At 33.7% G+C, this 14,103-nt stretch overlaps 3 protein-coding genes, 1 long non-coding RNA gene and 1 pseudogene across 7 annotated transcripts; 1 reads left to right on the top strand and 4 right to left on the bottom strand.

Annotated features, from left to right (window-relative positions):
- Positions 1-22: 22 nt before the first annotated feature.
- On the bottom strand, positions 23-1,240 carry LOC102617782 (eukaryotic translation initiation factor 3 subunit A-like). Its single transcript, XM_052443588.1, has one exon. It carries the CDS (start codon positions 1,238-1,240, stop codon positions 611-613), a length of 630 nt encoding a protein of 209 aa, XP_052299548.1. The 3' UTR covers positions 23-610.
- A 2,593-nt stretch (positions 1,241-3,833) lies between these two features.
- On the bottom strand, positions 3,834-5,928 carry LOC102611299 (CASP-like protein 5A1). 4 transcript variants are annotated; one of them, XM_025099802.2, is made up of 4 exons: positions 5,557-5,921; positions 4,929-5,031; positions 4,732-4,833; positions 3,834-4,243 (listed from the first exon to the last, which is right to left on the bottom strand). In XM_025099802.2, the coding sequence occupies exons 1-4, from the start codon at positions 5,760-5,762 to the stop codon at positions 4,052-4,054; spliced, it is 603 nt and encodes a 200-aa protein (XP_024955570.1). In that variant the 5' UTR covers positions 5,763-5,921; the 3' UTR covers positions 3,834-4,051. The 4 variants fall into 4 exon arrangements, with proteins under 4 accessions (XP_024955570.1, XP_024955571.1, XP_006481464.1 ...); XM_025099804.2 differs by having other exon boundaries at positions 4,086-4,243; positions 4,732-4,828; positions 5,557-5,928; XM_025099803.2 differs by lacking the exon at positions 4,732-4,833 and having other exon boundaries at positions 5,557-5,914.
- Positions 5,929-6,244: 316 nt separating this feature from the next.
- LOC102618061 (polyubiquitin 11) lies at positions 6,245-7,543 on the bottom strand. The gene is made up of 2 exons (XM_015531338.2): positions 7,224-7,543; positions 6,245-7,113 (listed from the first exon to the last, which is right to left on the bottom strand). The coding sequence occupies exon 2, from the start codon at positions 7,111-7,113 to the stop codon at positions 6,421-6,423; it is 693 nt and encodes a 230-aa protein (XP_015386824.2). The 5' UTR covers positions 7,224-7,543; the 3' UTR covers positions 6,245-6,420.
- Positions 7,544-10,261: 2,718 nt separating this feature from the next.
- On the bottom strand, positions 10,262-10,539 carry LOC102618344 (40S ribosomal protein S29-like; annotated as a pseudogene).
- Positions 10,540-10,578: 39 nt separating this feature from the next.
- On the top strand, positions 10,579-13,609 carry LOC127903143 (uncharacterized). The gene is made up of 2 exons (XR_008055851.1): positions 10,579-10,723; positions 13,338-13,609. It is a non-coding gene; the product is annotated as an uncharacterized LOC127903143 (long non-coding RNA).
- The last annotated feature ends 494 nt before the right edge of the window (positions 13,610-14,103 follow it).

Raw genomic sequence — 14,103 nt, 5'->3', positions numbered from 1 at the left:
CAGAGGTAATAAAAAGTAGAAGAGAATAAACAGTTAGCTTGCCGCCATTGCCTTTCTCCTTTAAACATGTAAACGCAATTCTTGTGAAGAGAAACTTAATGAAACATATGTAACCACTTCTACTCCTAGAAAGAAGTAACAGAGCCAATAACAAGATAATAAAATTCTTGCCATAACAAGAGATTTGACACGTAAAATATAATCAACAGTGTAACTAACAACATTACCAATCCCCCCACAAATCATGAGAAAGAAAATAACAAAACAGCTTTCCATACATTATACAGAAAATAAGTAAGAGAGTTTCTCCTTTCTGGCTGCTAATGGGGTTTGTTAAGAGTTAACTGCTTGAGACTGCAAAAAGAAAAATCCTCAGGTTTTTTGCCATACAAAGAAAAATTTGAAAATTATGAATAATTAATTCCGAGAAGGAGCAGCAGCTCCAGGCTCTGATCCAGCCTCCCCAAGTGAGTTTGTCTTCTGTGCTGTTGTTTTGCTTCGAGCTCTAACGCTCTTTGCCTCTGTTATTCAGCAAGCTAATCCATTTTTGCCTTGTGTTCCGGTTCTTCCTTTCTTTGTCTCTCAGCCTCTTCGTGCATCCAACGGTTCATCAGCACTCTTTCTTGGAATATGTTCTTTTTCTCCAACAACCTTGAAAGCCTATGCTTTCCTTAAGGTCTTCATCATGGCGTTGTCTGCTCAACTCAACCTCTTGCTGTTGTTCGATTTCATGAAGCACCCTCTCCTCCTCCAACCGTTGTTGGAAAGCAGCTTCGATCAAGGGGATGGCCTCCTCTCTTTTTGCTCTTTCCAAATAATCCAATGTTTTAGCCAGTTTTCGTAACTTTTTATCCATCTCTTGCCTCTCCCTCAGCTGCTGATCCATTATTGGCTTTTTGGCTTCCTTCTTTTTACTACTGCTACACTTCTCAGCTTCCTCATCAAGCAGTGCTTGTGCTCCTTCAAGTTGTATGAGGAGGATTCTTTGATTTTTCCTTAGCTCAAATTCAGCTGCAAGCCTTTTCTGCTCAGCCTCTTCCGCTGTCTTCTTCTGTTGCCTTAACATCCTCCCAGACTCCTCCTCCCATTCCATTTCAATAAGTTGGCGTTTGTGCTCTTCCAGCTTCAATTTCTCAATGATTGATTTCCGAGCAACAAGTCTCTCATGTTCCTTATCCACAACCTCACCTAAACCTGCAGACAACATTTCACGTACCTTTGATGCAGAACGAGGATACATTATTGTGGCCCTGATTTCATTTAAAGACTCAGATGATCCCTAATCAGACCATCGCCCAAATTATTACCAAATACTACAACACCTCTCCTATGGTCAATTTTTTTGGCTATGAAATTGTATTCTACAGCTTCAACAGAAATCTTCTCAACGACAGAGAAATCGAAAAAGGGGATCACCTGAGACAAAACTCTCGATTTTGATCACCTGATACACTAGAGATACCTGTTGAAACAACCTCAGGGTAACAACCTTTTCAAGGGCAGGAACATAACAGGAAAGTTAACCTAACTATGAGATTTTGGCCAATAGAGGCTGCGCCTTTGAGGCAAGATCCAAAGGAAGAAACTCATGCTCTAAAAGATTGTAAAGTTGTTTCACTTCCTGAGTTGCACAGCTCATTACACCTATGGAGGCCAATTCGGAGAGAAGGGATGATCTTGAAAGCGCTCATTTGTTATCAAATCCTGTAAGATTAGCACAAGCATTGCGACAGCGGTCATAACGGACCACCAGAAGTGCATCCAAAACAACAGATGATGCTATTAGCTGCAAATCCTTGAGGCTTAAGTTCTTACTGTATGTCTTCTGGAGTAGTGTAAAAAGCTAGCTTGAACCATGTATAAGCATGACAAAGATGACTTGACGATAACCAGAATATCTCTTTTAGCTTGGCATAATAGACAACAAGCAAGGATGGCTCAGGATTTTTCTTAACCATGTCCAAAAGCTTGAACCAGGTGCTTCTTTTGGGTATGCAGAAGCCCTCTTGTTTTTCAATAAGTTGTTTTAAAGGATATCCGCACTTTAAAATTTCGGACAAAAAAATTACTAATATATATATATATATATAATAAAAATACTTCTTTTCTAGATTGAAGTGGGTTTTCTTAATAACTGAGAAATAAATAGGATAGGTTAATCATAAACGGAAATTTTGAATTCTTCTAATCTTAAATGGTTAAACTTCAACTTTCAATTTATTTCAGTCTAATTAATTAAAATTGTGATACCCTGGTTCGTTTTCTGCAAGTAAAGATTATAATATTTTATAATTTAATTTATTTATAAGTGAACGCTTAATTGATTTAATAGTTTAGATTAAATATTTTTATTTATAAATTTTTGAAATTTATGTTGTAAGAGTGTTGGTAAATGAGACAATATCACTATCAGAGTTAAGATAAAGTCTGATGTTGAGACCTGCCAGTTTATTTTTAACTTCTTATTATAAATAAGTGATTCTCATTACTTTTTTTAGCAAATAGTAGTAAGATTAATTCAAACCTCTTTTAGTTATTCCCTCTCTCCTTCTGAATTCTTAATTAATGACAGAATCTATAGATGCTTGCTCTCTCTCTCTCTCATTCTCATCAGAAAAAACACTTAGATGCTGAAATAGCCTCAAGAGATTGATTATTCCCAATTGATAACTGATCAAGTGCTCGATATCCTTCCATTCCATCATGCTCATAATTAAGTTTATAAAAACAAGAAGCTTGTTATAAGCATAGTCAGAGCAAATTTGTTATGGCTAAATGATAACATAATCTCGGGGCATGATCATGCATTGCAGAAATGAGAAAGTACCTGGGATAGCGGTACCATGAACTTGACACTATAGTTATAAACTTGCTGATTCATGAATATTTTGAAGGTCGTATCAAACAAGAAATAAAATGGCCATAAAGTCCAAATAACTTGCTGAGAAAAATGAGAAAAGGATTACTACTGACAAGTGTGATAAACATTGAATAATTAATTGCCTAGTAGCTAGGATTTGTTAGCAACACCTTTTCTGATTGCAGTCCAACAACTATACAAAGGCAAATGATGATTGATGTACAAAACTTAAGCCACAAACTAATGAAAAATATAAAACCTGCATTCAATGAAGAATCAGCATCAACGTAATGCAAAACATCAAGTCCCGGAACCTTGGAATTGAATTGCTGCTCTTCTAACAGAATAATCAGCTTTGTTGTTGCAGAAAAATATGCAGAGTAGATTCATGACCACACGTATCTTCAGATAAAAGATCAACAAAAATCCCCAGAAAATCATAATCCCCGTGTAAGATTTCAACATATGGCCAGATATATGATTCTATATACATACACTTGAAGTACAGCCCAAAGACTACTGAGCATACATCTTGGAACTATACTCCCACAAGTATTTGGGGAGATATCTATCCCTATACAAATTTTTATGGAAAGAAAGAGCCCCATGGAGGCTCGAGGGTGCTACTTAGACTGGCAAAGATTAGAATGAATCCTATATTTATGTAAAAATCAATTCAAGACTTTCCGGGCCAAGAGTGTTGCACACAGCAGTCAGGCAGTGACAGCAAATCAAGATGCATGTAAATAACAAAATTCCATCAACCATATGTACCAGAGTAGCTGCTTCAAGGAGTCAGGTAGAAGGGTAAAATGACTAATGGTATCTCCTGAAAACAGATTCCTAAAGAAACATGAAAAAAAAAAAAAAACACTTTCTGAAACTACTGAGATCTGAGAATTAAAACATTTCAATGTGAAACTAATCAGGCAATGCAACTTCACACGGAGAACATTAACAAGGGCTAAAAGGATAATGTAAAGTCATTCCACGTTTCATATGTTCGTTCATTGAAAAATATCCAGCACACTTTATATATGTACACAGTAGGTACAACTTAATCAATTCCATAGCTGGAGTTACATAGGAAAATCTGTGCATCGAAAGTATGGTTCTTTGCTGATTATGAACTCTTGTCTACCCAATTCTTAGTGGTTCTTTGCTGATTATGGACTCTTGTCTACCCAATTCTTAGTGGGAAGCCAATGACCAGAAATTCAGGAGAAAGGATGGTGAAGTAGCAAACCAACTGATAAAAGCCATTGCCGTAGCAGTCTCAAACCTTGTACAGTGGTTAATTCCACATCGGTTAAGATCATTGCTGATAAGAACTGTGATTCCTGCAGATGAGCAGGCGGCTGCATATGTAAGGGTGGATGTGATCTGCACCGAGACATTACCCATTGTTAATGCTTGGGTCTAATAGATGAGATAAATGTAGAAGTGTTTGTTATTAATCTAAATAGTTAACTCTTAGCAATATGTAATCTTTTTCTAAGTAGGATGTAAACGTAATTATGCAAAATCAACATCTAATTAGCCGAAACAATCATATCTAATTAAATTTCCTCTCTCAGAAGGAATTATGTCCAAGGAAAGACTGATTCATGATTAACTACAAAATGAATTCTAACTCCCCACCCACTCGGAAAACTATCACGAAAGGAACGTTAAAACCAATTTAACAGTAAACCATTGAGATTGTAATATATGCCAAAACACTTGTGCAACCAATGAAGGCTATGTCAATTTTGAATTCAAGTAAACAAACATTTGCCAGGAATTATAAAAAAAAAAAAAAGACTTTATAGCAGATAACTAGCATCAACAAGCTGCAGATACAAAACCAGAAGCTCATGTCTATCACATACTATTAGATTTGAGGAAAGCTGACAATACTGATCCATGAAATGACAAAATGAGAGATAAAGGCGGCCAGATTCCTGGAATACCGGTGACCAATGGCAACTGATCTACAGATATTCCACAAAATATTCATCTTTACATTTGCCAGGCATGATAATAGTAGTTATCTTACCCCATCACCAACGGTAAATAAACGGATAACCTTATCATTCCGCAGACTTCTTCTCACCAGGATAGCATATATATCAAGCACTAACAGGGATAGACTCCACAAACTTTGCAAGCCTAGAGCAAGAACTAGGTAGCTGAAACAGAGAAATGAATAAAACATTGTCATATTCATGCTATGGCTTCAAATAAAGAGGATAAATTTTAATGCAAGAAATAACTGGCTTATATTCAAACTAACTTTACAGGCCAAGCATTTTAGGCAACAGAACATTTAAAAAAATAAGAAGTGTATTTGTAAGATAAGCTTAACTTCAATGCTGAGGTGCTTTTGCCACAATAGTGAAACTATATTAGAGAAGAAGCTATAAAATTTAGGCAATCTCCTTATTCAATCTCAGCTGCTGATCTTTTCTTGCTGTTAGCGTAATTCAGCCGTCTACTGAAAAGTGCACTAAATCTAATAATCAAATTGAATTTCTCTGTCACTTCCCAATTGTTTCCAAAACCCTTTAATTTTCACTTAAATAGAAATTTTCACCTAATCTGATTCTGGTAAAAGAAACCCCTTTTTCTAAAATTACTTTAAACCCAAAAAATAAAAAATAAAATAAAATGGCTTTCCGTAAAAGATAGAAGAACCCAGAAGCTAATATGGTTACCAAAAAGCGGTGGCTTCGTGAAAATCACTGGTGGAGGCCATGACAGAGACTGCTATGGCTGCGAAAACAAACTGAAGAAGACGAAGAACAAGGCCGCCAGGTGTCCCAGGCATGCCTTGCACATCCTTCATTCTAACTCTAAGTCCCGCCGCCTCAGTCAACGGTGGCGCCTCCACTGGGTGCACCGCTGGCCGGCTCGCGAACATCGCTTTCGGTTATAAGCCCCCCCGATTAATTTGACCAAAAGTCGACCATCAAAAACCCTACTTACCACACTTAAAGGGAATATAGTGAAAGGAGAAAGCGACCCATTTTCGGTTCTGCTTTCCACAAAATGTTAATGCTCACTGATGAGACTTGAGAGCGCACTAAGATCAGTTTGTCGCATCTGGGACCGTTCAAAAGCAACTGGACCCCAGTTCGATCAACGGTTTATATCAATCATCAAGTTCTTCTTTGTCGCTTTCTGAGACGGCTTCACGATTTAATTATTTTAACAACGGGTGTGCTTAATCGCGTCACGTGGTTTTTTAAAGAATTATTAAAGAATCAAACCGTGGCATTTTTTTTTTTTTGGTCTGTAATTTAAAATTGAACACAGTTTTTAGTTTGTTAATTATTCCAGGATTCATATTGCTGCGTAAATTGTAAAAAAATCAATGAATATGAGAAAATTTGAGAATATATATATTTAAAAACTACTGCTTATATTATTATTGCTGATAGAAAGAGGAAATTAGGCCCAAGCGGCTGGCCATTACACAATTGTAATTACAAAATAATTAAAGCAAAGCGCCCAATCCAACCTAATTAATTATTATTAGCGCCATCCAATCAAACGCGGACACATCCACATATATTTTTTTAGAAGTCACCACCACGGAGACGGAGGACAAGGTGGAGAGTGGACTCCTTTTGAATGTTGTAATCGGCGAGAGTCCGGCCATCCTCGAGCTGCTTGCCGGCGAAGATGAGCCTCTGCTGGTCCGGAGGAATCCCCTCTTTGTCCTGGATCTTGGCCTTCACGTTGTCGATCGTGTCGGAGCTCTCCACCTCCAGGGTAATCGTCTTCCCGGTCAACGTCTTGACGAAGATCTGCATTCCTCCCCTCAGGCGCAACACAAGGTGGAGCGTGGATTCCTTCTGGATGTTATAATCGGCCAGGGTGCGGCCGTCCTCCAGCTGCTTGCCGGCGAAGATGAGCCTCTGCTGGTCCGGGGGGATCCCTTCCTTGTCCTGGATCTTCGCCTTCACGTTGTCGATCGTGTCGGAGCTCTCCACCTCCAGGGTGATCGTCTTCCCGGTCAGAGTCTTGACGAAGATCTGCATGCCGCCGCGGAGACGGAGGACGAGGTGGAGAGTCGACTCCTTCTGGATGTTGTAATCCGCCAAGGTGCGCCCGTCCTCGAGCTGCTTTCCGGCGAAGATCAGCCGCTGCTGGTCCGGTGGAATCCCTTCCTTGTCCTGGATCTTAGCCTTGACGTTGTCGATCGTGTCGGAGCTCTCCACCTCGAGAGTGATGGTCTTGCCGGTCAAAGTTTTCACAAAGATCTGCATCTGTTAATCGTAATCAAAGCAAATAAATTAATTTTAATTAACTAAATCAACAACACTAATCAAGACCAGAACAAGGATAATGATTAAGAATGTAGTTACTAATTACTTACGTTGGAAGGCTGAGATTGGGAGCCTTGGTATCTAAACTAAGTATGTTTTTTGTTTCTTTTTCTTTTTTTTTTTATTGGTTTAATATAATCAGGGAACGAGCACGGAAGAGTGACGCCCGGGGGCCGGTTTATATAGAGATGTTTGCCGACTTGACGAGGAAATATCGCGAGCTAATTCCAAGAAGGTAACGCTTCCACGCACTTAATGCAAACACGCTAACGAAGGATCACCGTTCATTTAGCTGACGCTAAAAGTTGGTACTAAACGGCGACAGATCCACGGGTCCCACGACGCGCTGCTCCGCTCCACTACCGTCTCATGGTAGCCCACCAACCATTTCGGTCGTTAAGAAAATTAATTATATCCGAAGAAGAAAGAAAACGGCTAGTTATAATATTAAATTAAATTTAAAAAATATATAATTTAAATTCATTTTGGTAAAGAGTATTGTTGTTTTTTTTATATTTTAGTTTGTGTATATATAAAAATATTCAATGGAAGGTGGTAGCTGTCAGCATATGAAATTGATTGGTTTTAATTTATTTACAGTTGGTTGCAATATTATTATTATTATTATTATTAAATAGCGAATAATTATTGGTTTTGTTAATAAGGTAATAGAGATAAATCATTAATAACGTGTGACAGAGAAATCGCAACAAATATTCAAATCGATTAATCAATTTAATATAAATGGAGTGTTTAACCAATTAGGTTACGTTTGGCACGCTGGATTGGATTGGACTAATTATTAGGATTGGACTAGATTAAATTGGATTGGATTAAGCTGGATTATATTATGTGTTGTATTATGTTTGGTACAATATCGGATTGGACAATGTTAAATCATATTTAAATACAAAAAATATTTATGAATATTTAAGAGTAATAATTAAAATTAATTTAAAAGTAATTAACAAGGGCATTAAATATGTAGTAAATTAGTTATTGGGTAGTCATAATTATAATAAACAAATATAAATTAATAAAACTATTTAATTATTTAATTATTTTTTATTAGATATTTTAGATATATTTTATTTTATCAAAAAGTTAGAAAATAATGTATATATAAAATCAATTATTTACTTGTATTATTAATTTTCATGATTATTTTTAATATTACATTGGTGATTATTAAATTTAATACAATCAATTATTATAACGAATTATTAAATAGTTAATTTTATTGGAGTAAAAGTACCAATTTAATTAGACTATAAAAACAAAATAAAAAATAAATTCAAGTAAATCATGAATAAAATAAATAAATAATTAATTAATTAATTTTTAGGTTTAATTAATTAAATTTTAGGTTACAAGTAAAAAATAGTGTTATTTATGAAAGAAATATGAATAAATCTTTTTCTCTTATCCTAATCCCATCTAAACCCACTTATAAATTGGGATTGTTAATCCCATGATTTAAGGACTAAATTTAAATTTAGTCCTCCCTAATACAATCCAAACAAATAGCCAAATATGGGATAAAATATTTAATCCCAAAGTTAATCCAATCTCATGCTTAATCCTAACTCCCAAACATAACCTTAAAGTATTGCTTCAAAGAAACTGAAGTATAACTTGAGGACAAACTATGTTTTTGCTAACCCAATTGTTTGTTGGATAATATCCAAGGAATTACTTGAGAAGTCAATAATGTGATGGTAATAGTCAGAGACAATAGTATTAGGTAAACCTAAAAAAGAGTCTGTTTGGTTAGCTTTTGTTTTTTTTTTTTAATTTAAAAATAAAAGATAAGTAAAAATTTTAATTTATTTTTATTGTTTGGATGACTATAGCAAAAGATTTTTTTTTTAATGAGAAGTTCTTTTTGAATTGTTTGAATGACCATCTAAAAAAGACATTTTAATAATTATAAAGTCATTAATATCCTTAAAATTTGAGTCTAACAAATACTTATCAAATTTAAAAATAAATGACAAATAAAATAATTACTTGTTACTGCACATGAATGTCATATAATATGTAGATCAAACAATATTTTTCATTCTGAACAATTCGAACTAAATGCAATTCCTTACTTTACATTATGAACAATAACACTTCTATATGCCCATATGAATAAAAACCCATGTGAAATAAACAAAAACTTTATAAATTAACAATACAAAATTTATTAAATTTAATTCATCAACTTAACTTCTACTCTATATTCCACCAATTCGCAAGACAGTATTCTTCGTTCCAAGTCAACTTTATAAATTTACTTAAAAAAATAATTAAATAAAGCATAAGCGAATGGACAAAAAATCAAAGCATGAGATTTCTGTATAATTCCGTATAATCAAAGCATGAGATTTCCACACACACACACACACACGCACATTAAAAAATTAAAAATAAGATGCAAATCAAAGCATGAGATTAAAAAAAAAAATTCTCACTTGAAAGAAGATTGGTGTGGTAATTGTGCTCCTTCTGTTGGTTTTTTTTTTTTTAGTTGAACAATGAAGAGGCAAAACAAGAAAAATACTTAAGAAATAGGGTTTAAGGGTTTGGATATGGATGTAATATTTTTTATTCCTTTGTTAATTTAAGGTTAGTTTAGAAATTATGAAAAGTGTAATAGATGAGAAAATAACTCTTCAAAAAATCTTTTGGGAAAAGCTAGAAATCCTTACTTCTCCCAAAAGACCTTTTGGATTAAAAAAAGGACTTTTGGTTTGACACCCAAATAGCCCCAAAAGACCATTTTTAATTCTAAAAGCCAAAAAAGAGTTTAATTAAGCTAACCCAAACAAGCACTAATAATATTTGACTCTCTCATTATATCTCAACAATTTTGCTAATTATTTTTATGTTGATATTTATTTTATTCAAATATGAAATGATTTGAAAGAATAAATCACTTTTAAGTGCACCAACATAATAATTTTAATTAATAACTAATCAAGTTAATCTTTTTAACTTTTTTTAAACAGAATTCTTTAAACCTTAATAATAATGATCACTAATGTTTTTAGTCCAACAATTGCTTTATTAAACATTCAATCAATTTAAGACAAAACATCTTTTAACAATTCTTGACAAATAGAAATTCGCTACAGTCATCAGATATGAAACAAATAGCCATTAGTATGGTCTTGGTACCCCCTTCCGATGTTGACAACATTTTAATTATTCAATGGTACTTAATGAAACCAATCTCCTTGGCATGCTACGAAAGCATTGTTTGTAGCACATGAGCCCATACCTTCTGATCATCACATGAGGGTTCCAACTAACTCAACAAGCACGGGAACCGGGCCCATAAATCTTGCAGTGGGAGCTCCAAACATTAGAGTGACCCATGATTGATTGTTTTCTTTTTCTATCAAATAGAAAAGCCAGTTCGCTTAAGCTTATGTAAAACCCTAAAATCTAATTTTTTAAACTATTATCTCCCCTCAAATATTATATACTCTCTACTTCTGTAATCGTGGAATAAATTAATTTGCAATACTCAATAGAGGATGAAGAAGAAGTAAGCTTAAAGGTTTTTTTTTTCTCTAATTTTCGAACTCTATTTATCGTCAACACCCAAATAAATTTATATTTCTAACAAATTTTAGGCTGAAAAGCCTTCTAATCAAGGAAACAACGTCAGGAAAAAAAAATGGACATTATAGATGATTTTGGTTGTGTTTTTACCACTGATATGATATATAGCTAATTTTCACTATTGAGTTTTTTATTATTTATTATTAATATTATTTTATACTTTCTAATTAGATATACTATAATTGTGTTTGATTAGGTTTTTAATAGCAGGAAAGAATCAATTGAGTGGATGCGAAATGCTGGCAAGCGAAATGGATATGTTATTTTAATTAAAAAAATCAGATGTAAGTGCACATGGTAGAAATCTAAAATAATTTTTGCTTATGAAAGAAATGGTGCTTACAGGTGTGTTTCTAGTCAAGGTAAGAAGCCAAGACGTCCTAAAGCAACTTGAACAAAAAAAATGCAATTGTTCATTCATATTAAAAGGGCAAAATTTGGCAAATGATAGTCGCTGGGTTTTGAAAGTGATGTGTGCAGTACATAACCATCTTGAGGGGCACTCATATGCAGGTCGGCTTATTGAAAAGGAGGACAACCTATTGATTGATATGTAATGCAAGACCAAAGGACATACTATAGTCTATATATGAGAAACCAAAGAGATATACGTAGTGCTACTACTATGAGGTCTATTTACAATGCAAGATATAGATACAAAGTTAAATAACTAGCTGGCAGGTCAAACACGTAACTACTCATGAGCAAATTGACCGAGCATAACTACATTGAGTGGTATCAAAGTAATGCTGATATAGACAGTGTTAGAGACTTATTTTAGGCTCATCCTTTTACTGTTGATCTATTACGGGCATTTCCACGTGTGGTAATTACAGATTGCACATATAAGACCAACAAGTATGATTTTCCATTACTAGAAGATGTTGGTGGCACCTCGATTGAGATAACATTTTCAGTATGTCTTGCATATATTGAACAAGAGTGGGAGAATAAATAGAGAGATACCTTAATAAATGCTATTCAAAATGTTTTCCTAAATGCAACTCATCTTCTTTGTAGATGGCATAATTCAAAAGATCATTATATGCAACACCTACGAGTTTTGAGGGCGAATATGTGAAAAATGCATAGCTGGATGAGTGCAAGGAAAAATTTATTGTAGCTTGGGCCGACCTAGTAATGCATTTAGGAAACATGACCTCAAATAGGTAAATCACTATAAAATATTCTCATATTTAATTTTATTATTGAAAAAATAACTAAATTGTTTTGTTTTTTCTTTATAGGGCTAAGACATCTCATTTAGTATTAAAGGCAACTACAATTATTGTGAGGAACTTTTGAGACGTCATGGACTAAAATCTATGTTTCAGTAGAATTGCAACATACGGAGATTAAAGGTTCGTCAAAGAAAAGTTCGACAACAATGCAACATGATTTCAAACCTTCAATATTTAAGGAATTGAGAGGATTTATTTTGTGAAATGCACTCAACATGATGGTTTGTAAGTCTAAACAAGCTAATTATAGTGGTCTAGATCCATTAGCTTTTGGATGTGTAGTTTGCCACACACATAGAATTCCATGTGCACATGAGATTGCGGGGTATAAGTGTGAAGGAAGATCTATTTCTTTGTCTTTTACACATCCATATTAGAAGAAACTAGACTTAATACCAACTACTAAAGTTGAAACTACTGAGTTAAGTTGAGATAAAGATGATTTTGAAATGTTTTAATAATAATGATTACACTAGAAATTTAGAGATTTTGAAGAAGTTGAAAGAACTAGTAGATGGAACATCAACTTTTCTTATTGAGCTAGAAGTTAAAGCTAAAACTCAAGGTCAACATTCTCCAAAAGCAGATACTTCTACACATTAAGATCCATCCAAATTTGAACATATATTATCTACACAAAATTTTCATTCTCCATACATTTTATCTTCAAGTAAGATTTCTATACAATCTAAAGGGCGACCAAAAAAAAAAAGAAGATGCATCAATCTCAAATTCATAAGCATATTTCTTTCATTGATTCATTTCCACAAGGATTGAGGCTATATATTCATCATGTTAAAGATGTTGCTGCTGACAGTAATTGTGGTTTTCATGTTGTGGTTAATTTGATTGGTTTTAGTGAGGATAATTGGATGCAAGTCAGGAGGGACTTAATTGATGAATTACAAAGCCACTTTGATAACTATACCTAAATATGTAAGTATACAGGAGATCAGATGAGTTTCTACAAACACGTTCATATTTGGAAGCAATCCATTAGATGACTATTGGATGACTTTTCCTAAAGCAAGATATCTTATTACTTTTAATTATAATGTTATGCTAATATTCATATCTCAAATTCAATGTCTTACTTTTTTTCTACTCATATCAACTCCATTACCACAACCCTCTCAAAAGATTATTGCAATTGGATTTATTAACAACAGTCACTTCATACAAGTATTTTTTTTAGACTTTTTGTTAACAATTATTATTTCATACCACGACCCTCTAAAAAGGGAAAAAAGAGATTTTTTTAACAATTGTTAACCATGATTTTTTTAATATTTTACTTTTTTACTGAAGGTATTCATGAATCCAGGTTCACCAATGCCAGTGATAACAACTGGTTAGTTAAAATATCATGCTTCTACAGTAGAAGGATGGGCAACTCTATATGACAAGAACATTATTGCTTTTAAAGATTTATCACTGAATGTTGCAAGCAAGGAGACAATTGGCTTGGATAATTAATAAGTGTTTCCATTATTCAATTTTTTTTTTCAAATGATTTGGTCAAGTTATTATGTAATAAGTATTTAAGCTTATATACTATTTAGAACAACTTTAATGTCTCATACGATGTTGAGATTTTATTTATAACAACCCATAATAATTTTATACTACAATATAAGTAAAGAAAATAGCTTTGATGTTTCAAAGAAAATAATTTTATTCATTCAATAAATATAACAAACACTTAGAATAATATTTACAATTATTCTGAAATACATAATTTCTCAAATTTGTAAACACCACACAACCGGTCAAGATACTCAAAGGACCAGAAAAGATAATTTCTCCAATTTGTAAATACATAATTTCTATCAACGAAGCAAGTCTTGATTGCTTTGGAACATAAAACTTATCAAAATACTCAAAGAACTGGAAAAGCCAATGGAATTGAAACTAACTATGATTTTTAAGTACGTATTTTCTCAAATTTGTAAACACCGCACAACTCCATGCTAAAGAAGATTATAGAAAGCACTTTTCAGTATTAACATACCAAAAATGGAATCCACAAATTGCAATTGCAAGAAATAAAACCCACAGTTGGATTTGCAGGAAA

This window comes from Citrus sinensis, chromosome 6, assembly GCF_022201045.2.
Source record: "Citrus sinensis cultivar Valencia sweet orange chromosome 6, DVS_A1.0, whole genome shotgun sequence".
Lineage (NCBI taxonomy): Eukaryota > Viridiplantae > Streptophyta > Magnoliopsida > Sapindales > Rutaceae > Citrus > Citrus sinensis.
The sequence above is the reverse complement of the archived record's forward strand: the minus strand, read 5'-3'. Positions and strand labels throughout refer to the sequence as shown.

Excerpts from the sequence above, each read along its gene's own strand:
- LOC102617782 (XM_052443588.1), bottom strand. The coding sequence starts at position 1,240 with ATGTATCCTCGTTCTGCATCAAAGGTACGTGAAATGTTGTCTGCAGGT.
- LOC102611299 (XM_025099802.2), bottom strand. The coding sequence starts at position 5,762 with ATGTTCGCGAGCCGGCCAGCGGTGCACCCAGTGGAGGCGCCACCGTTG. Across the intron at positions 4,834-4,928 it reads GAAGTCTGCGGAATGATAAG|ATCAGTTGCCATTGGTCACC; the intron begins GTTATCCGTTTA and ends GAATATCTGTAG. Across the intron at positions 4,244-4,731 it reads AGCTTTCCTCAAATCTAATA|ATCACATCCACCCTTACATA; the intron begins GTATGTGATAGA and ends GTCTCGGTGCAG.
- LOC102618061 (XM_015531338.2), bottom strand. The coding sequence starts at position 7,113 with ATGCAGATCTTTGTGAAAACTTTGACCGGCAAGACCATCACTCTCGAG.